We start from the raw sequence: 21,790 nt of genomic DNA on the forward strand, positions 1-21,790 counted from the left end.
GGTGTGTTAAAATCTCCCACTACTAATGTGTGGGGTTTGATGTGCATTTTAAGCTTTAGTAGTGTTTCTTTTATGAATGTGGGTGCTTTTGTATTTGGAGCATAAATGTTTAGAATCGAGACTTCATCTTGGTGGATTTTTCCCGTGATAAATATGTAATGTCCATCCTGGTCTCTTTTGATTGATTTTAGTTTGAAGTCTATTTTATTAGATATTAGGATAGCTTCACCAGCTTGTTTCTTAGGTCCATTTGCTTGGAAAGCCTTTTCCCAGCCCTTTACTCGGAGGTAGTGTCTGTCTTTGAAGTTAAGGTGTATTTCTTGTATGCAGCAGATGGATGGGTCCTGTTTTCTTATCCATTCTGTTAGCCTGTGTCATTTTATAGGTGAGTTGAGACCATTGATATTGATGGATATTAATGACCAGTGATTGTTAATTCCTGTTATTTTTTGTGTTATGACTTTTTTGTCTTTAATGTTTTCTTTGACTGACGCATCTATTTTCTTTATCGTGTCTTCAGTGTCAGAGATTCTCTGTTCCATCTCTTGCAATCGGTTGGTTATGCTTGTTTCTGTAGTTCCTGTTCATTTAGTCAGGATTTCTATTTCCAGCATTCCCTCAGCATGTGTTTTCTTTATTGTCTCAAATTCATTTTTCAGATCTTGGAATGTTTCTTTCATCTGTTTAATTGCTTTTTCTTGGCTTGATTTGATTTCTTCCCATTTTTTGTTCGTTTTTTCTTCCATTTCTTTAAGGGAGTATTTTATTTCCTCTTTAATGGAGTTTTTCATTTCCTCTTTAAGGAAATTTTTTATTTCCTCTTTGAGGGAATGTTTTATTTCTTCTTTAAGGGCCTCTATCATCTTCTTAAAATCATTTTTAGGGTTGATTTCTTCTGTTTCTTCTGTCTTGGTATGTTCAGGTCTTGTAGGTATAGAATCACTAAGTTCTGATGTTGCCATATAGGTCTTTATGTTGTTGCCTGTATTTTTGCACTGGCGTCTACTCATCTCTTCCTCTGTGCAGTGCAGGTGGTGTCTGTGTCTGAGAGTGCCTCTCTTGTTCTAATTTTTAGTCTTGGTTTAGTAGGGGTTCTTGGTTAAATTGGTGCTATTGGGCTATTTCTTCAGGGGCAGCTGATTTCAGTCAGTGAAGTATATACTTATGATTCTGGTGATCTGGTTTGGTGCCTGGGTAGCGCCTTCTTCTGTGTTCCCAGGTCACGTTTTGTTCATTCGTCAACTCCTCAGCTGATCTTGTTTCTTCAGACTTCAAACTGTAGGCATCTGAATCCTCTCCCAGATGGGTTTCAGCTGAGCGTGGTAGTCTCACCAACACCTCCAAGTTGTTGGGTTTCACAGGATCAGCAGCTGGGCCCTGGGTTGTCCTCAGACGGAGTGTTCAGATTCGTTCTGGTTCTGTCCCACAGAGATAGCTTCTTCCCCAGGTGTTGGGGTTAGAGGTGTCCCTGTTCCAAGCTGCGTCTGCTTGTCTCCGTCCCTGGGCCTGTCTACCTCTGCGGTCCGCCGCCGGGCCTGTATGTCCCTGTCAGCTGCCGCTGGGTCTGTCTGCCTCTGCGGGCCACTGCCGGGCCTGTATGTCTCTGCCAGTTGCCGCCGGGCCTGTATGTCTCTGCCGCCTGCTGCCGCGGGCCTACCTACCACTGCTTGTCACTGCCACCGGGCCCATCTACCTCTGCGGGCCGCCACCAGGCCTGTATGTCTCTGCCAGCTGCCGCTGGGCCTGTCTACCTCTGTGGGCTGCTGCTGCAGACCTACCTGTGTCTGCTTGTCTCCGACTGTAATCAGATGGATAAATACCCTAATTGTCATCATAGAATCTTCATCTAGTAACTGATGGAAGCAGGTGCAGAAATCCACAGCCAAGCACTGGGCCAAGTCCCTGGAGTTTCAGAGGTTTAGTCTCTTTTCACACTGTAGAACACAGGTAGATATGGTGCAGGAGATATAGCTGAGAGTTCTACATCTACATCTTTGGGGAGCAGGAAGAGAGAGAGCCACTCTGCTTGGCTTAGCTTCTGAAAACTTTAAGCCCACCCCCAGTGACATGCTTCCTTCAAAAGGCCACACCTCCTAATCCTTCTAAGCTGTATTACTCCCTAATGACTATGCATTCAAATATATGAGCCTATGGGAGCCATACTCATTCAAACCACCACATTGCACTCCCTGTTCTCATAGGCTTGTAGCCATATCATAATACAAAAAGTTCAGTCCAACTTCAAAAGTCTTTAAAGTCTGCCACACTCAACGCTGGCCCAAACATCCACAATCTGGTCTCTTCTGAGTCTCATAACAGTCTCTGAAGTGTAAAACCCTGCAATATTAAAATCAAGTAGCAGATCCCAACCTTCCAGCATGCGATGGCACAAAATAAACATTCTCATTCCAAAAATGATTAAAGAAAATATAGTGAGGGGCAGCAGAGTGAGGAAATTCTGGACAAAGGCAAGACTACGAAACAGCTGGGCTGACTCCAAACTGCATCTCCATGTCTGATGTCAAACAACTCTTCAGAACTCTAGAAACTTTCAGCTTTGTTGACTTCAACACACTTCTTTCTCTTGGGCCAGTTCCACATACAGTTTGCAACCTTCCCTGGCAGGTATCCTGTGGAATAATCCTTCTGAACACTGTGAATATGTATAACTTTGATTGGTTTAATAAAGAATATGACTGGCCAAAAGCTGAACAGGATAAAGTTACGCAGCAGAGCCAAACGGAATTATGGGAGGGGGAGGGCAGAGTCTCAGGAATCATGGGAGTCTGAGGTCACCAGCCAGATGTTGAGGGAGCAGATTAGGATACTGCTGTGTTACAAGAAGGTACTGCCAAGTGACAAAACATACACTGGAAATATGGGATAATTTAAATGTAAGACTTCTCTAGTAACAAGCCTGAGCTATTGGCCAGGCATTTATAATTAATATTAAGATTCTGTGTTGTGGTATGTACTCAATCATAAGTGGACATTAGAAGTAAGGCAAAGGATAACCAGGCTAAATCCACAATCCAAGAGAAGCTAGATAACAAGGAAGACCCTAAGAGGGACATTCATGGATCGCTCTAGGATGGGGAAATAGATAAGATCTCCTCAGTAAACTGAGAGCATGGGGTGGGGGATAAGAACATGAGGGAATGGGATAGTTGAGTTGGGAGAGGGACAGAGTAGAACAGCAAGGAAAGAGATATCTTAATTGAGGGAGCCATTATGGGGTTAGAGAGAAACCTGGTATTAGGGAAATTCCCAGGAATCCACAAGGATGACACCAGCTAGGACTCTAAGCAATAGTGGAGAGGGTGCCTGAACTGGCCTTCCACTGTAATCAGATGGATAAATACCCTAATTGTCATCATAGAATCTTCATCTAGTAACTGATGGAAGCAGGTGCAGAAATCCACAGCCAAGCACTGGGCCAAGTCCCTGGAGTTCAATTGAAAAGAAGGAGGAGGAATTATATGAGCAAGGAAGTCAAGACCTTGATGGGGAAACCCACAGAGACAGCTGACCTAAGGCAGTGGGAGCTCACAGACTCTGGACTGACAGCTGGGGAACCTGCATGGGACCGAACTGGGCCCTCTGAATGTGGGTGACAGTTGTGTGGCTTGGGCAGTTTGAGGGTCCCCTGGCATTGAGACCAGGATTTATCCCTAGTGCATTAACTGGCTTTTTGGAGCTCATTCCCTAGAGAGGGAAACCTTGTTCAGCTTTGATACAGTGCAGAGGGGCTCGGTTCTACCTCAACTCAATATGCCAAACTTTGTTGACTCTCCATGGGAGGCTTTACACTCTCTGCAGAATGGTGGGGGAGAGTTGGGGGAATAAGAGAAGGGGAGAGAGGGGGGAAAGTGGTTGGTGTATAAAATGAAAAAAAATATATATTAAAAAAAAAACAACAACAACTCTGTGTTGGTTATTTGGGAAGTGGCTGCTCAGACAGAAAAACTCTGACTACAAGAATCCTACCACTCTGGCATCTCTAACATCTTGGAATTTCCAAGTCAATCCAATTCATCATCACAGTTTCATACAATGGCTGCTTCACATCTAATACATGACTGGCTTCAGCAACTTTCCTGACCACAAAAGCTGGCAGCAGAAAGAAGAAGCCATTGGGCATGGATGGCATGGGCTTCTGAAACCTCAAAGCCCACCCCAGGAAGATATGTGCTACAGCAAGGCCACACCTCCTAATCCTTCCAAGTAGTGTCACTCCATGATAGCTAAGCATTACAATATATGAGCCAGTGGGGGCCTTCATTAGTCAAACAACCACAGATGCCGAGTCCTTAGCACCTCCACAAACTCACAGGCATCTCAAAGGATAAAGACAGGTGACTAAATTCAGTCTGAGCTTCACCAGGAGCTGCATGTGGCTGGGTATTCACTATCACCATCATCACCCAAGAGGATAGACCTTCAAAGCAACTGCCCTAAAAGTGCCAGTCCCTTCTCCAAATTCCTAACTTAACTCACAGCCTACTTTGAAGCTGTAGCCAGGTTCAGACCAGAAGACCAGGCATCATCTCTCTTTGGGAGTGTGCAAAGCACCCAGGGCCTTTGTGCAGGTACCTGCTTCCCCAGCCAGCGTCTTGAAAAATCTACCAATGTCCCTCTATCTGGGAAGGGAAATTTCCCAGCCTATTCAGTTTTTGTTTTTATTGTTGAGGATGGGTGTGGGTGTGTGTCCCTGTTTGCTATATATTTGAGATCTTAGTGCCAGATTTCTGAATGCACTATCCCAAAGAACAAAAGATAACACCTGGTTAAAGTTGCCATTTCGATCCAGGAAGCTTAGTTTAAGGGTGATACAAGGGTACCTGCTTGGAAATGCTTCCAAAAGAAGGTTGACTAGACTCAGCATTCTTGGGCAGGCACTAACAAAGACAGTTTCTTAGCTACATGAGATCTTACCTCCACCCTCCAGCCCTCAAAAGCTGCCGGGGTAGAACAGGACTGCTTCATGCCAACTGTGACATTTTGTCCCTCTTAGCCAGTTTCTTCAGCTGGTCAGGCCTAAGGCACCCCCAAATCAACTCTGACAGGAGTGAATCAGTGTATCTAACCGGGTGGAAGACAATGCATGGTAAGGCCTGGGAGAATCCAAAGAGCCATGCCTGGGCACAGGCCTGCACTCAACTCCAGCAACTGTCTGCAGCAAACAAAAATATAGCTGCTACTTCCAGGTTTTGGACTTTTGTTAAGAGACAATCTCATATTTCCTACACATAAAAAAAAATTCAGTCAGGTGGGGTGGCACATGCCTTTAATCCCCATACTCAGAAAGCAAAGGCAAGGAGGATCTCTGAGAAATTGAGGCCAGCCTGGTCTACATAGTGAGCTCTGGGACAGCAAGAGCTACATAGTGAGACCTTGTATCAAAAACCAAACGAACAAACAAAAAAATACTCAAAACATTTTATGCTTATCCTTCCAAACTTGCAACAATAACAAATAGGCCAGTTGATTGGATCACATCAAAGGTCATTCCTAGCTCAGATATTCTACATGATTTATTTCAGAGCTCATCTAAAGCTTTGGGGTTTTGCCATGCCCAGACCATGCACTATCTGGGGAGTTAGTCTGACTGAGTTCCCTGCTGGTGTTCTGCTCTGGTGGGAAAGGAGCTCCTTACCATCTTCCTAGGTCCCTGCTGCCATCTCTAATGACACTAACCCTGTTTCTCTCCATTCTCTTTCTCAGCACCTTTCTTATCTGCTCTTTGATGACATGAAAATCCCCAGAAATGTGCTATGTATTGGCTGATGCCAAGAGAGGACACCCACCTTTTCCTACCTGGAATCTGGAGTCACAGCTGCTACAGGTGGAGCCCAAGAAATGTGCCCTGTGCTGAAGCCAGAGCCTGGGGCCAGTGCAATCCTAGGAGAATAAGAATGAGAAGACATTAGCTTTCCATGCTTAGAGCTTATAAGCTCTATGGAAGTGTGCCATGTGAGTGAGATGGCTCGAAAAAATTGAAACACTTCAATATATGGGTGTGAGTTTCAGGGGGTGCTGAACAGAAGGGAAAGGTGAGCAGGAAGGAGGACAGTGAAGTGGAGGGGTCATTCTTTGGGTGTCTCAGGGAAGCTTCAGATGAATGGGTGTCACAGAAACTAGGACATAGCAAAGAAAGGGACAGAGCATTGTGGGAATCCCTCCAGTGAATTAAAAGAGCAGAAAGCAGGCAAGCAACTCTACATTTTTGGCTGAGTAGGCTAGGAGGATGCTGCAGGTCATGAAGAGCCTAGAATGTAAAAAAAGCTCAAAGGTGCTAGGGGGACTATCACCCAGCAAAACAAGGAAGGAGAGATCCCTGTTAGAAAATGGGAAAAATAACCTAATTTGAAGGTGCTAGGGAGCCTCAGATACTCACACTTTGGTCCACTAAGTGGCAATGGTCATCGCTGTGTCTGAGATGGTGAGGGCTGATGGCTGCGGCACAGCAGGCTGGCACATAGGGAAGGTGTCACTTCCATGGTTCCCCACAGGACCCTGGCCTGCTACCGGACCTCACAGTGGGCTAGGGGGCCTCCAAGGGCATTGAGGGGCTGCAGAGAGGAGTCAGGAAGAACAGCCCTTCTGCTGGCCGCTGCTGAGGTGGGCGGTGGAGGAAGCACAGGTGGATGCAGCCCGGGGAATCTTCAGCAATTGCAAGCGTTAACAGCAGGGAAAGAACAAGTCCAATTGTGATTGGAAAACAACACCCTAAACACGAAGTGGTCACGCGAGAAAGCACTGGCCCATCTTATCTTAAATTCTTGGGGATCGCTTCACAGAACTTCTTTTACTTCTCTTTGTCTTCTGCCAACTCAGAAGGGAGCACAAGGCTCTTCTTCACAATGATTTTGGTGATGATGTTCAGGATCTTGCTCTGCTGGAGCAATTCTCAAGTTGTCAGAGATGTCCTTGAAATCAACTATGCTACAGGTAAAGTCTTCAATGAAGCAGAGCAGACAATGCAGGAAAAAGTTGGATCAGACCTGGTGAGGTCACCAGATTAAAATACATAGTAAATGAAGGTCTTAAGAGCCAAGGACTATAGTTGTCTGGGTTAAAGATGGTCTCAGCTGTATGCTGAAGGCCTGCTGACAAAGACTTTGTCTTTGATACATACATCACACCCAGGAGATATCGAGGTACTCAAGTGTCACCTTAACACAGCTGCCCATGATGAACACAAGACAGACACACAGTCTGATGTTCTTCTTCTTGTTTTTAGATAGGTCAAGGGGAGCTTGCCAAGGGATGAAGAGCAATGCCCTGAATCCCATGTGACTTCCTACAGAGAAGTGCTGAAAGAGAACCCAGCAATGCATTTCAGGACAACATTGCCTCAAGTCCCCAATATCAAACAACTGACACAGGAATAATGGCATACTCCTGAAGCCCTAGGGACAGAGTAGAAACTATGGGCTGCTCCAGAGAAAACAGCCCCAATACCAAGTCAACCTAAAGGCTCTTAGCAAGAACTGTCCCTCCAATCAGAAGCCTGGCCGTGATGACCACCACCAGAGCAAGGGGGGGGGGGGTTCCCCCAGAAGGGCAGGTGAAATCACTGCCAGGCACAGGCCACTCTCAGTCATTCCTAGTGGATCACGTCATGTGCTTCCATGGCTTTCAGTTCTCAGCTATGAAGCAGGGGGAAAGTTGTGCTCTACCACCTCCAGCACATCCTGTACACCCTTCTAGTTTACACAACATGCACTTGGACTGCCACATGGATTTGCCAATCATTGGGGAGATGGTGGCAGCATTTACCATATTCCTCCCCTGTGATGTCAGTAGCCTTTCCAGTCCAAGTGGTCTCAGCCTTAGTCAACGCTGCCTGATCCACGCATGTGTTTCTTCTTAGTCTCTTTGCTTTTCCCTTTCTTACCATTGCCTCTGTCATTATCCTCATCTGCTCCCACATCTTTACTCTTACGCTCTTACTCCAGATTCTCACCTTCTCCTGCTTCCTCATCCTTCTCTTTCTCTGCCTCATCTTCTCTGATCTCCTTCTCTTGTTCCTTCTCTAAGTAAACCTCCAAATTTAATGAGTTGAGGAGAACTCAACACCCAGCTAAGCCAGAGGCCAGGAGCCAACACAACAACCCACCCAAACACTGCCAAGCCCATACTCACATAGAGGGTGAAGGGACCTTAATGAACGGTGAGTGTTTCTTCATAGCTTCCTTGACCCTCCTCTCCTCTCTGCATTCTCTCAGGTCTTCTTTTAGGAGAAGGCTCACTTTAGTATTCTGACCAATGGGTTCACCTATAGAGAGATGAATCATAATATAATAATAAGAAAGGGAATTAAAACTACAGCTAAAATACTCAACAAAGATAGACCGCTTTAAAACACAATGTGCAAGACTTCTGACTTGCTTAACCCAGACAATTCCCCCAATCCCCACAATGTAGGTAGCCAACTCACATGGTCAGTACAACTTGAAGGATCCACCAGTAACAGGCTCCCCGGCATGCTGCTCACCATCCCTCTGCCTTGTGACCACAAACATTTTCTCTGCCACCAGATAGACAGAATAGAAACCATCATCCAAGTGTCCAGTCATGGAGATGCATCCAACAGCCTGCCAAAGGGGTTTCAAAAGTTCAGAGATCCAGCAACACGGCTCTGCACAAGCAAATCGAGATCTTGCTGATCAAGTATAGCAATCACGGTTCAGTCCACAGAACCTGGTGTTCAAAGTTCTCCTCAGACTTCCACATCATACTCAAAAGATCCAGTGCATACACCAGTCAAACATGTTTTCAGAAATTATCGAGCTAAAAGTGGTAATAAATTGAGAACGGTGTGGATGAATGGCCATACAAGTGCATAGCCTCCATGAACACTTTTGTGCCAGACTTTAGCAAGGGTTCCAAAGTCATATACAGGGCCAACATTGGTCATGCAAATGCATGTGTCTAGAATGTCAGCAATGCTACTGAGGTTAGGAATGCCAATTTTCAACTCATTACTATTTGCCTACTTTTAAGGGTCTCTCAGGCCCTTAAACAACAACAACAACAAAATCATCTTGTTCAAGGCTTGTAAATACACATAAAAAGCCACATTGTTTCATTTTCCAAACAGTCCCTTGCCTTTCAAATGTGGCAATATTGTGGGAACAACTGATAAGATTACTCCTTTCAACCCCCTGTACTACATGTCACACTACTCCTGCTTCTATGAAGTTTTAAGAATACAACAGAATATTCACATCTAAAACATTAGAGATCAACTCCCCCCAAAAAAGTCCTTGTTTGCATAGGATGTATTGATGATGAGGAGAAGGAGCTGAGCAATTTCTATCTGAAAGAAGAAGGTCTCCACCTCTTTTTCTGGCATCTAAGAATGAAAGCATCATGTATTACCAAAGACCATTATTGCTGAACATTTTAAAATCCAAGAACTGTTTCAATTAAGTCCTTATTCAGAGGTACAGTTAAAAATGCTTTCAACCCCAAGAGATGAGAAAAGACCTTGAATCTACAGTGAGGAAGGAAATCCAGAGAGAGAGAGAGAGAGAGAGAGAGAGAGAGAGAGAGACAGAGAGAGAGAGAGAGAGACAGAGAGAGAGAGAGAGAGAGACAGAGAGACACAACAACATTGGAAAAAATCCAGAATGAGAGTTACTAGATTTAGAACCCAAGCAACTCTTGGGCACAGAAAAATGGGAAATTCCTCAACTAGAACTTCTTCATTTGGACTAAGACCAAACTTTAAAAGAAACATCAGTCATTTCTATGTGCTGCTCCTCCTGGGCATAAGTCAATCCAGCAGACGCTCCCTTCCATGCTGCTGGGCAAGAGAACCCAATTTGTAGCAGAGGTGCTTAAGGGGCAAATAAATCAGGACAAAGGGCCCAGGAGACAAATCCCCACCATGACAGCTCGCTGTGCAGACTTGCATAGGCCAAAAGCCAAGCAAAACACTGGCCCAAGCTGTCCAGCAGGCGAGTCACTGCAGAGCATGGGTGGGCAGGAGCAATGCGGGGAGGCAGCGCCAAGGTTCACCCTCCCATCGCCCGGCATCTACTTGCGGGAAGCCAGAAGCTTATAAAACGATTTGCGCATTTGGGACGGGAACCTATGAATCTTCCTGTGCCTGCCCTTTCCAAATTTCTCCCCCCCCCCCCCGCCACCTCCACCTAGAGCGCAGAAAAGATCTAGAAAGGAAAAGCACAGTGGGTTCAAGCATCCCTGCCAAAGCGTGGACCCCTCTCCCAAACCAAGCACATTGGGAAATGCGTCCAGGACAGCTGGCAGGACCATCTTCAAGGGACAGAGCCGCCAGTCACTGAACAGATGCTTCAGATCCAGCAACTACATCTTTAAGGGGAGGGGAAGCATGGCTGCTTACCCGGGGTCCGAGGTTCCCATCGGCTGCTGTCCCCAGTTGGGTAGCCCCCCCCGCCCCCATAGCACCAGGTGCCCCTGCCTTGTGAGCTGCTGATCTACCCGCCTAGGGGAGACTCTGGGGGTGGGGTGGGGGGAAGGGTGAGCGTCCTGCAGCTACAAGCAGTTATAAACTATATGGACACATTAACCCGCTGGCAGAAGCCTTTGGGACAGATGCAAACACGGAAACGCTTCTGGGAAGGAGCCACTGGGAGCAGCAAGGGACAAAAAGCCAAGGCCTTACCTTAACTGAAAAACGAAGTAGAACGACAGAGCCGGGTGATCCCAGACTGACTCACACTCAAAATGTACGCCTGGAGGAGGTGACTGGAGTGAGCGCTCCTAGACGCACCAGGACCTCCTTTATTTCAGAGGTGCTCAGCTCAAGACAGCCTGCTTTGGATCTCTCAGACTTAAAGGACCCGCGTCCACCCACCAACAGCCCTGCCCCCGCGCCTCGGCGTCCTGACGTCACGGTTGCACACCCTGGAGGGGGCGGGGAGAAGCAGGAGCCTGGGTCTGGACTGGAATTGAATGTTTGGCGGCTCCTGCTGAGGGAGCTGCTGTGGCACTGCTGTGTTTTCTTCTGGCAATTTTCGCATCAGGGTCTGGTGCCAGGTAAGGGAGAACCCGGGCCATCTCCTGCTAAGGGATCGGGGAGTATGGCCAGGAGCTAGGGGTTGCTCTGGCCAGCCTGTCAGACTTCATTCCTGGAGATGAAGACCGCGATTGTGGGGGGCAGGGGATGTAGCAGTGAAGGTAAAGAACAGACCCAAAGCTGCCAACATTTGCAGTCCCGTAAATTAAGAAACAGGGTTGGGGCGTCCCTCAGCACGGTGCTTACCTGGCATATACAGAGCCCTTGATTCGATCCCTAGATCCAAGACATGATGCTGGAAATGCAGGAAATGCTGCAATATCAGGATTTTTTCTTGTACCAGGCCCATACATGGATCTTGCTCCTCGCCAGACCCAGGCTGCTAGCCTTCTATCCTTTCCAAGTGGTTAAGCCTTAGGAGGACACTGGGAGATGTGCAGGTAAAATAAAAGTTTGTTTAATCAGAGAGCCTCTGAAGGCCCATGGCTTCTGTCAGGGTTAAAAGAGAAAAAAAAAAAAAAGGCAGTAAAACGACAAAGGGGCGGTGACATGGAGAATAGGAGTAGAAAAAAGGAAAGAGAAGGAACCTCATCAGATCACATGATACAGCAGTCAGGCCTGCCCCCTCCACCTCATCCTTGTGACAGACAGACAGATCTCTTGCAGCCTAGGAACCTCTTGTGCTTGACTTCAGCAGGAGCAGTCAGAGCTGTCAGTGAGAGCTTGTGTCTCCTTGCTCTTCTGACTAATCCCAAGTCCACCCACAGAGGCTTCCTCCTCCCTGGGGCCTGGTCATCTCTGGGCAGCACTGACCAGTAGGAAGGAGTTGGCCAGAAGAGCAAACCTGCTCCTGGCCCCAGCTTATCTCTGGCATGGAAGAAAATGAGATGGAAATGAGCAGGACACAGGCAAGCAATACAGTCCTTCTGTCCTAATGTGGTCACACAACTGCCCTTATACAAAGGAGAATATGGCTCCCAGAGCCAGGGCCAGAGACAGGAAGAAGGCCATGATGAACCCCATTGTCTCCATTGCAGAGACCACTAAATATAGTAGTTAGAATCGATCCTTAAAAGATGAAAGGAAGCAGGTTGGTCCTCATGCTCTAATCAGGGCCCCTAGGATTAAGCCTCTAGGCCTGGTTATTTGGGGGAGTGCTAAATGGCAGGTGTATAGTCGTGGTGCCTATAGAATACTGAATTTTTATTCTTTCCTTTTTTGAGAAAATTCTCATGTCTCCCAGGCCACCCTCAAACTCACTATGTAACCCAAAATAACCTAGAACTTCTGATCCTCCTGTTTCTATCTGTCAGGTGCTGTGATTGCAGCACCACACCTGACTTCTGAGATGCACTGGATAAAACTCAGGGCTTCATGCAGTATGCTAGGCAGGCATTCTTAACAACTGAACCACATTCCTAGTCCCAAATACTGGGATGTACCTTTAGATCTGGGTATATATGTGTGCATGTACAGTCTTGCACACCTCTGCCTAGTGGCACACCTAAGAACTCTACACTTGGGCTGAAGGGCTCAGTGGTCTAGAGTGAGTACCTCTCTTGCAGAACAGCCAGATTCAGTTCCCATCCGCCACACCAATCAGCTCACAACCACCTGTGACTCCAGGTACAATTCCATGGTATCTGATGCCCTCTTTGGACATCTGTGGGCAGCTGCACTCACATACACACACACCCCACAAACATATAGACATAATTTAAAAATATCTTTAAAATCTTAACTGGATGTAGGAGCACATGCACTTGGGGGCAGAGGCAGTTGGATGTCAGTGAGTTCAAGTCAAGCCTGGTCTACACAGCAAGTTCCAGGACAGCCAGAGCTACAAAGTGAGACCTGACTCAAATGAACAGAAAGAAAACCATAATGACTTTAAATTGTAAAAAATATTAAAAATAGTTACACGTAAGTTTCATCTAGATTTGATGCAAGCACTGCTTTTTTGGTTTTGTTTGTTTGTTTGTTTGTTTGCTTCCCCCTCCCCCACATACACACTTCTTGCAGTGCTATAAATAGAACACAGGGCCACACTTGCTAGGCAAGCCCTCTCCCTCAGAGCTCCACTCCCAGCCCCACCTTTATACTTTCTTGGGGTCCTTCCTGATCTCTGTTAGACTCTTTGATCCCATGTGTCTTAAAAGTTCTCCTGTACTTAACGCACATGAATATAGCTGTGAGGCCCCAGCCTACACACTCAAACACACTGAAATGCAAGAAACAAGACACAGGAACAAAGTAGCTTCCTGGAAGAGAGAAGAGAGACTCAGACTTAGCCCCTGTCTCTCTTGGGCACAGCCTCCTCACTGTAAAGTAGAAGAGATGTTTCTAGCCAGGGCAGGGGGGGGGGTGAGGCCCATGGAGATCCAGCTGGCAGAATCCTCTCCAGGTTGCATACATTCCACCTTTGATCCTGCTCTAGACTTTGGCTCAATCCATCCCAGGGATCCACAACAGCCTTTCTCCAGGTACACTGGTGCCTGAGATGCTGGATTGGACCTTAGCAGTCCCAGCAGGGAACAAGGCAATAAATATTGTGAAGTTGAAGCAGAGGTTGAGAGCCAGGACTAAGATCTGGAGAGTGAGGGAACAGATTCATTCATTCCCTGTTGTTCATGGTTGCTCTGTACAGATACCAGAGAGCACACACACAGACATATTGTTCGGGGATTTTACTCTTTTTAGGGAGGCCTGCCACCTAGCTCCCAAATAAATCACACATGGAAGCTTATTATTAATTACGAATGTCCAGCCTTAGCTTGGCTTAGTTTCTAGCCAGCTCTCCTTAACTTAATCTGTCTACCTTTTGCCTCTGGGTTTTTCCCATTCTCTAACTTCAGAAAATCTTACTCTTAGTCCATGGCTTGCTGTGTAGGTGGTTGACTGCCCCCTGGAGTTCTCCTCCTTTTCTGGTTTCTAGATCTTAGCTCTCCAATCCCAATTCCCAGATTTCTCCTTCTATTTATATTCCCTGCCTGTCATCCCTACCTATCCTTTCTCCTGCCTTTCTGTTGGCCAGTTCTTTATTAAACCATCAGGTGTTTTACAAAGGCACAGCGACAGAACTTCACAGAGTTAATCAGATACAACATAAACAAACGTAGCATACATTAAAACAATATTATACTATATGCAAAGACACACATACACACAGACACAGATACACACAAACACACACACACACACACACACACACACACACACACGTCACAGAGGGAAGAAGCCAGGAAAAGGCCCAATCTCAGGTCAGAAATAGAGGTGGTGTGAGGGTAGGTAGATACAGCAAAAGCAGGTGAGGAAGGGAGGTCAGGATACCCCAGCCCCACATACACTCTTAAGTAAGGCTTTGATAGATTGGTTTTGCATGTTTGTATCCTTATTGCAACATGTGTAGTCTACTTTGTATCATGGGTTTTTGTTGGAGTGTCTTTTGTCTCACCTAGAATGAAATCCATTTAAGTCATGGACCCACTGAGCTACAAGCATTGTAATAACTCAGCTATAAGTACTCCACCCACTGAGCTAAAAGCCCTCTAATAACTCAGCTGAAAACACTCTCCTCACTGAGCTTCAAACACTCTACACTCAGAGTGACAGGACCCACTGAGTCAAGAGCTCTCTACACACTGAGCTACAAGCAGCATAATAACTCAGCTATCTATAACACTCTATCCACTGTGCTACAAGCACCTTGCCAAGTAGGGCACAAACACCAACACCTCTCCCCTTCTCTTCCCTCTGTAGCTCCCGTTGCATCTGGAAACCAGTTTAGAGCAGAGAAATCCACCCAGTGTAGCTTTGTCTCTTTCCATTCTTTATGCCCCCCAACACTTTGGGTGTCTCTGTGCAGTCTTAGGTCTTGTTACATCTGTCCCAGTCTAAAGAAGAAACTTCAATCAGCTGAAGGTTGGAGTCTCATGGACACACCACACCTACTTCAACAAGGCCACACCTCTTAATAGTGCCGCTCCCCTTGGGGTCATTTTCTCTCAAACCACCACACCTACAGAAAACACAGATATTTACATTACAGTTCATATCAATAGCAACATAGCAGTTATGAAGTAGCAAGGAAAATAATTTTTTCACTGTGGGGGTCAGCACAACATAAGTAAATATATTAAAGGGTCACGGCATTAGGAAGGTTGAGAACCACTGTTCTTATGGCTCTGGATTACATAAATGCACCTCCCTTCCCTCACTGTGTTCCTGCGAATGCTGTTCATTTTTGTCTCCTTCCTGTAATGTTGCCCTAGATGTGAAAAGTGCATTTTACTCTATGGCTATGTTCCATTTCTTCCTAGTTCCTTTAGGAGTTTATCACAAAATCTTGGTTTTGCTTATAGCTGGACTGTATTTCCTACATGTATTTTTGTTTGTGTGTTTCTTTTTTTGAAAATATGTTTTGTTTTTGCAAAATTACTGGCTGTATTTTTCCCCTCTACTTGGAAATACAGTGTTTTTTTTTTTAATGTAGTCAATTACTTCCCAGCTTCCTTCTATTCTATTTATCGTGTTAAATTTCTTATGTCCTAGGTTCTCATGGATAATTTCTCTGTGATTTTTCTATGCATAGTTTGCTTCTAATATGACCTACAGTTCTACCTGAGTCAGTGTTCTGTGTTATGTCATGTATTTCTTCAAGTGTACTTCCTTCTCCATGAACTATAAGAGCCAATGTTTCTGCGTGCAGTGATATGGTTATTTTCTTTCAGCACTCTAAGTATATCCTCCCATGCTCACCTGTATGTAGGAATGTTGACAGGACCTTTGGTATCATTATAGTATTGGGGTCTTTTATCTGGTTCAGTAGTGTCCATAACAGTTATATTAACTGTAGGTTTGTGTTTTTCATACCTTGATTTAGAATGTCAACAAGAGTTTTGGCTTTTGCTCCCGAGACAGAAATTCAGAGAATAGCAACAAAGAGAATGGCTGCATCTCCAGTAAATGCTCACCAGGTCAGTTTTGTGTCCGTATTATTTGGAATAAATTTGAATCCATGCAATCCTTTATTCTTTGTCTCTGATAATCTTATCTAAAATGCTTATTACTCATGATTGTTTTTCTTTTTCAGTTCTTTAAAGATTACATCGTTGAATCTTGACAACCACATAGCATAGATGTGTCTCATTGTATCCTCCCTTGTCCATTACTGTGAGGACATAAATTTACAGCCTTAAGTCTGTGGTTATGATGTCATTGTTTTAACAGCTGAGTAAGAAACTGGGTGCAGGGTCAGGAAAACCCACAGAAAGCACTAGCCTGGCTCATAAAAACTCACAGAGTCTGAACCATCAACAAGGAGCCTGTATGGGACCAACCTAGACCCTATTCATTTATGTGACAGCAGTGTGGCTTGGTCTGCATGTGGAACTCTGGTAAACAGGAGGAGGGGCTGACCTGGTGCTTTGAGGACCTGCTCTTGAGAACCTGTTCCTCATGCTAAATTGAATACAGGGGGTGGTGCTTGGTCTTATGGCAGTGTGATATGCCATCCTTTGCTGATGTGCATGGGAGGCCTGCCCTTTCTGAGTGATCACAGAGGAGGGGTGGATTGAGGAGAGGATGGAAGACAGGAGGGAGGGGGACTGGAAGAAGAGGAAAGGGAGGAGAGGCTGTAGTTGAGATATAAAATAAATAAATAAATAAATTTAAAAAGAGGGCAGTTCTGAAAGAGATTCCACTGTAAATGATCATCAAAGAAATATATTGATGCCTAGTTCCTACAGAGGATAGACTTGTGTCCTCATACATTAGTGAGGAAGGAAAGTCTTAGGTGCCATGCAGGTTGCATTTTGGGAAGGGCCGGGTTCCCAGAACCAGGCTTATCAATATGGCCATACAAATACATAGATCGTTTTTGCTGGTATCACCAGCAAATCTATGGAGAAATAGATAGAAGAGACTCACTCTATTGAATCTTAATACTAAATAGTTCAGCACCATAGAGAGCATAGATGATGGAAGGAATAAGTAACTTGCTCTGTCCTGAAAATGGTGTTTCTGTGAAAAGATGCAGATTGCGGTATACTGTTTCTCTCTTTGCTATCACAATGTGGTGATGTGCCTTTGGGGTTTTTGACACCTGAAATGTATTTGACTCAGGGAAGCTGCCGCTCATATCATTCTCTGGATTCCAATGATCAGTGTTAATGTCTCAGTAGACAGATCAGTATTTTCTCTTTTTATTTTGTATTATGTTTCAAACAGAGTACCATTGTGTAAGCAATGCCACGTATATTGCAGTATGTGGAATATATCTATATTGCATCATGTGAGATATATCTATAAGAAATTTCTAGAAATTGTTGACTTGGAGCTCTTCATAAACCATCAATTTTCAGATATAAATGAATGCCCTTAATGATGCTGCTGAAGGCTGTCCCACCTTGTGTTTAGAATAGAGTCACATGAGGCCCAGCTGCAGCTGGTATTAATCCAGTTTCCATATTTGATAAGGTAAACAGCTGTAGCATTTGCAAGTACAGTTTGCACATTGTAATGTTTCCAACTGAAATGAGACATACTTTTCCTGTTTCATAGCCACATTCCTTTCATAAAGGCACATCCCTGCATGTAGACCTCAAATATTTAATGTTTACTAGAGTTTATATGTCATCCTGTTTTTATGAAATATGAAATACAATATAGAGTATGTGTATTTTAGAAAGTATCATTTATAATTAACTTTCTTTTTATGTTTGGGGTATATTTGCCTCAATGTATATATGAGTGCTATGTGTGACTCCTGCATGTTGAGTTCAGAAGAAAGCATTGTATCCCATGGAACTTGAGCCAGAATCATTTGTGTGATAAAATGGATTCTGAGTCTGGAACATGTGTCCTCTAGAACAGCAGCCAGTGCTCTTAACTGCTGAACTATCTTGGCAGAACATACACAAGTTTTGTCTTTAAATAATTGTCATGCCTCATCTATATCACAAAACTGTCTTTTCTTGGGTGTCTTTTATCTAGGAAAGCATTTTTTTTCTAGAAAAACATGGGAATGGATAATTTTCCATTACAGGGTCTGTTGACATTCAGGGATGTGGTTGTGGACTTTACCCAAGAGGAATGGGAATGTCTGGAGTCTTCTTGGAGGGCTTTATACATCGATGTGATGCTGGAGAATTACAACAATCTAGTCTTTGTAGGTAAGATTGCTTTTCTTGTAGAATTCCTTATGCATCTTTTGTATTTACCTACTTTGTACATGTGTAAACTTTCTAAAATGTAATAAAGGAAATTATAGTAATAAACATAACTTTTCCATGGGGTGTCATTTTCCTATGTTAACTGCAAGAGGAACCAATGTGCTAGACTGCATGATTTCTCCAGCTCTCTTTTCTAGCTTTTAATGAGAACTTGAATGTTTAAAGGAAATGGGTATTCAGAACAAGGAAAGTCATTGAATTATACTTAGTAATTGGAATATTTGATTTTCAATTGAAGTGAACTATCACCTATTTCTGATTTTTACAAAAATGAAGTTATTTTAAAGTAGTGAAAGAGATGTTTGTGGTGAACATATTGTTGTTTTATTTTATTTTATTTATATAATTTGAGATATGGCTTCTATATTTAGGCCTGGCACAATATGATTTTAATCCCAATGCTGGGAAGGCTGAAGCTAGAGGATCAGATAAGTTGTAGGTCAGATTGGTTTACATAGTGAGTTCATTTCTGACCAAGGCTACACAGTGTAACTCTGTCTCAAAAACATAAACAACCAGAAGACAAAGGAACAATCCAAATAGGATCCTTCATGGATAGCCATTCTCAGAGTAACAATTGCCTAATCATCTATTTGTCTCACCTTCTGCAAGGTATGCAGTTTAGATAGGGAAGAGAAAATTATCAACTGTCCTTGTGGGTGATTGGAGATTGCAGTGGTTCTTTGGAGGATTCATTTAATGATAGTGTAGCACAGAAGACCTGTGCCGAATTCACTATTTTTGAGACTTGCTAGTTTACCTGTTTTAGAAAACGTATGGAGAAATCATTTATTGAATCTCTTACTCAGGCATCAACATCTATCATCCCTATTTGTGCTCTTTTTCCAGAGAAACATCGTATATGTAGAAAAAATGAAAAGTTCTTAGATCAAGACTCAAAGCACATTGCCTATCAGTCTGTGAATATCCAAAAGAAGCCTCATAAATATAACAAACTTGGCAAAATGGTTCATGAATCATCCCAATGTACACTTTATAACACAAATGATACTACAGAAAACTGCAACGAATATGATTGTGGCTACCACATGGATGCTTCTGTTGAATCATCAAACCATAAAAGTGTGAACAGTGGAGAAGAACCCTGTAAATGTAAAGACTGTGGAAAATGTACCACCACTAGTCAAAATCACAGAAAGCACATTGGAAAGAAAGAACACAAAAATACAGAATATGATGTATCATTCGACTCTAAACATAAACTCACATTGAAACAATTCCATAGTAGAGAGAAAAAACACCAATGTAGGACATGTGGACAATGCTTTCTGACACACTCGAGCCTCAATAGACAACAGAGAAATCATTCTGGATCAAAATCCTACAGTTGTGAACAATGTGGCAATTGCTTTTCTCAGTTGTATCAGATTAAAAAACATTTCAAAACCCATACTGGAGAGAAATATAGTGACTGTGAAAATTCCTTCACCAGTGTTTCTCATCTTAGGAATCATCATATAAATTACACAGGAGAAAAACCTTACAAATGCAGTGAATGTGGTAAATGTTTTACCCGACTGACACATCTAAGAACTCATCAGAGACTTCATACAGGAGAAAAACCTTACAAATGTAGTGAATGTGGAAAATCCTTTACTTGTGGCTCAACTCTTAGAGAACATCAGAGAATTCATACAGGAGAGAAACCTTACAAATGTATTGAGTGTGAGAAATCATTTAAACATAGCTCAACTCTTAGAACACACCAAAGAATTCACACAGGAGACAAACCTTACAAATGTAGTGAATGTGAGAAATCTTTTACATATGGCTCAACATTCAGAAACCATCAGAGATTTCATACAGGAGAAATTCCTTATAAATGTAGTGAATGCCAGAAATCTTTTGCATGTGTCGCAACACTTAGAAACCATCAGACATTTCATACAGAAGAAAATCCATACAAGTGTAGTGAATGTAAGAAATTCTTTACATCTGGCTCAAATCTTAGAAAACATTACAGGATTCATACAGGACATAAGCCTTATAAATGCAGTGAATGTGAGAAATCATTCACATTTGTCTCAACTCTTAAAAGACATCAGAACACTCATACAGGAGAGAAACCTTACAAATGTAAGGAATGTGAGAAATCTTTTACACATGACTCAAGTCTTAGAATACATCAGAGAATTCATACAGGGGAGAAACCTTACAAATGTAGTGAATGTGTCAAAGTCTTTACGCGCCTCTCAAGTCTAAGAAAACATGAGAAAATTCACACTAGGAAAGAAATTTTCAAGAGTCGATAATATAGCATACCTTTTATTCAAATCTGTGTCCTAGAGACCACTGCAGGCTCCATTGTAGAAAATCATTATGGACATGAGAAACCCATGAAAGCCTTAGATAATATCAAAAAGTTTATATTGAGAAAAAGTTCTAAAAATGAGAAATACGAGGAAAATTTGTACTTCAACAGTTTACTTTTTTACCCTTAAATACTGCATAATGAATAAAAAATATAGAATCCAAAACAATGTCGTGTGTTTGCAGCCATTTACTGGAGACTGAAATATTTCAAATGGAGAGGAACCTGAGTAAATGGGTAAAAATAAATCACTTTAGGAAATATTAGAAAGTGAAAGAATTCTCTCTGCTTAACTCACATGAAGAAACTTCAACAAGTTCTGCTGCTTAGATGAGGCTCTGACAAACTGGTCACCAAGAAAGGATGTCCTTCAACCTGTGGATAAGCCTGCAAGTGTGCAGTGTGCCATGGCTGTCCAGTTGTCCTAAGCTGTATCCCATGAAGCTTTGGAGTTAGTTACATTATGGAAACTCTGTGAGTCCCTTTTCCCCACATATTCCTGTAACTAACCTGAATAAAGCTCATTGATTCAACAAGATGGACTTCAGTGCTGTCGATACTTGGTTCTGGGTGAGTAGATGTGTATTGTGTTGCACCTCCATAGGAAGTCTATCATACAACATGTGCTGAACCTATTAATTCTTCCTCCAAACCTGTTTTACACCAGAAAATTGATGTTAGAGAGAAGGGATTTAAATATCTAATGTTATGTTAGATTCATGCCTCTTTGTACCCCATAATGTCCACACTAGAATACCCAAATAAATATATTAAAGTTAATAAACAGCCTAGTGCTAAAAGTGTAGACTCATGTGAAATTTGACCCTTAAGGAAACACCTACCTCCAAATGCTACAATAAAGATTCATGTTATCCAACATCAAAATATTGATTCTGGAGTGAAAACCTACCAATAGAAACAATGTGAGATCTTTATAGCTATAACCTGTGGATTTCACAACATAAATGTTTGTGTATAGATAGGAAATTTCTGAGAGTGTGAAAGAAATGAGCTTATCAGTACTCAGCAAAGTTTAAGAAATATTAATTAACTGAAGGAGCACAACAATTGTAGACAGTTCATATGGAAAACTATAACAGACAGATTTGTAGACATTCAACAAACCAAGTGTAATACAATTAAGAAACAAAAGGAGTATATGATCCTGTCTCACATGTCAGAGGGTGAGAATTGTTCTTTTTGACTGCTTATGAA

The 21,790-nt window shown here is 43.2% G+C and overlaps 1 protein-coding gene and 1 pseudogene across 1 annotated transcript; one reads left to right on the forward strand and one right to left on the reverse strand.

Moving 5' to 3' along the window:
• The window catches only part of LOC114685699, a 79,503-nt pseudogene extending 70,016 nt beyond the window's left edge, over positions 1–9,487 (reverse strand).
• Positions 9,488–10,661: 1,174 nt separating this feature from the next.
• Positions 10,662–21,108, forward strand: LOC114685710 (zinc finger protein 883-like). The gene is made up of 5 exons (XM_028860350.2): positions 10,662–11,031; positions 11,355–11,451; positions 15,894–15,987; positions 18,057–18,183; positions 19,093–21,108. Exons 2-5 carry the CDS (start codon positions 11,444–11,446, stop codon positions 20,514–20,516), a joined length of 1,653 nt encoding a protein of 550 aa, XP_028716183.1. The 5' UTR covers positions 10,662–11,031; positions 11,355–11,443; the 3' UTR covers positions 20,517–21,108.
• The last annotated feature ends 682 nt before the right edge of the window (positions 21,109–21,790 follow it).

Source organism: Peromyscus leucopus, chromosome 22 (genome assembly GCF_004664715.2).
Source record: "Peromyscus leucopus breed LL Stock chromosome 22, UCI_PerLeu_2.1, whole genome shotgun sequence".
In the NCBI taxonomy this organism is placed as follows: domain Eukaryota; kingdom Metazoa; phylum Chordata; class Mammalia; order Rodentia; family Cricetidae; genus Peromyscus; species Peromyscus leucopus.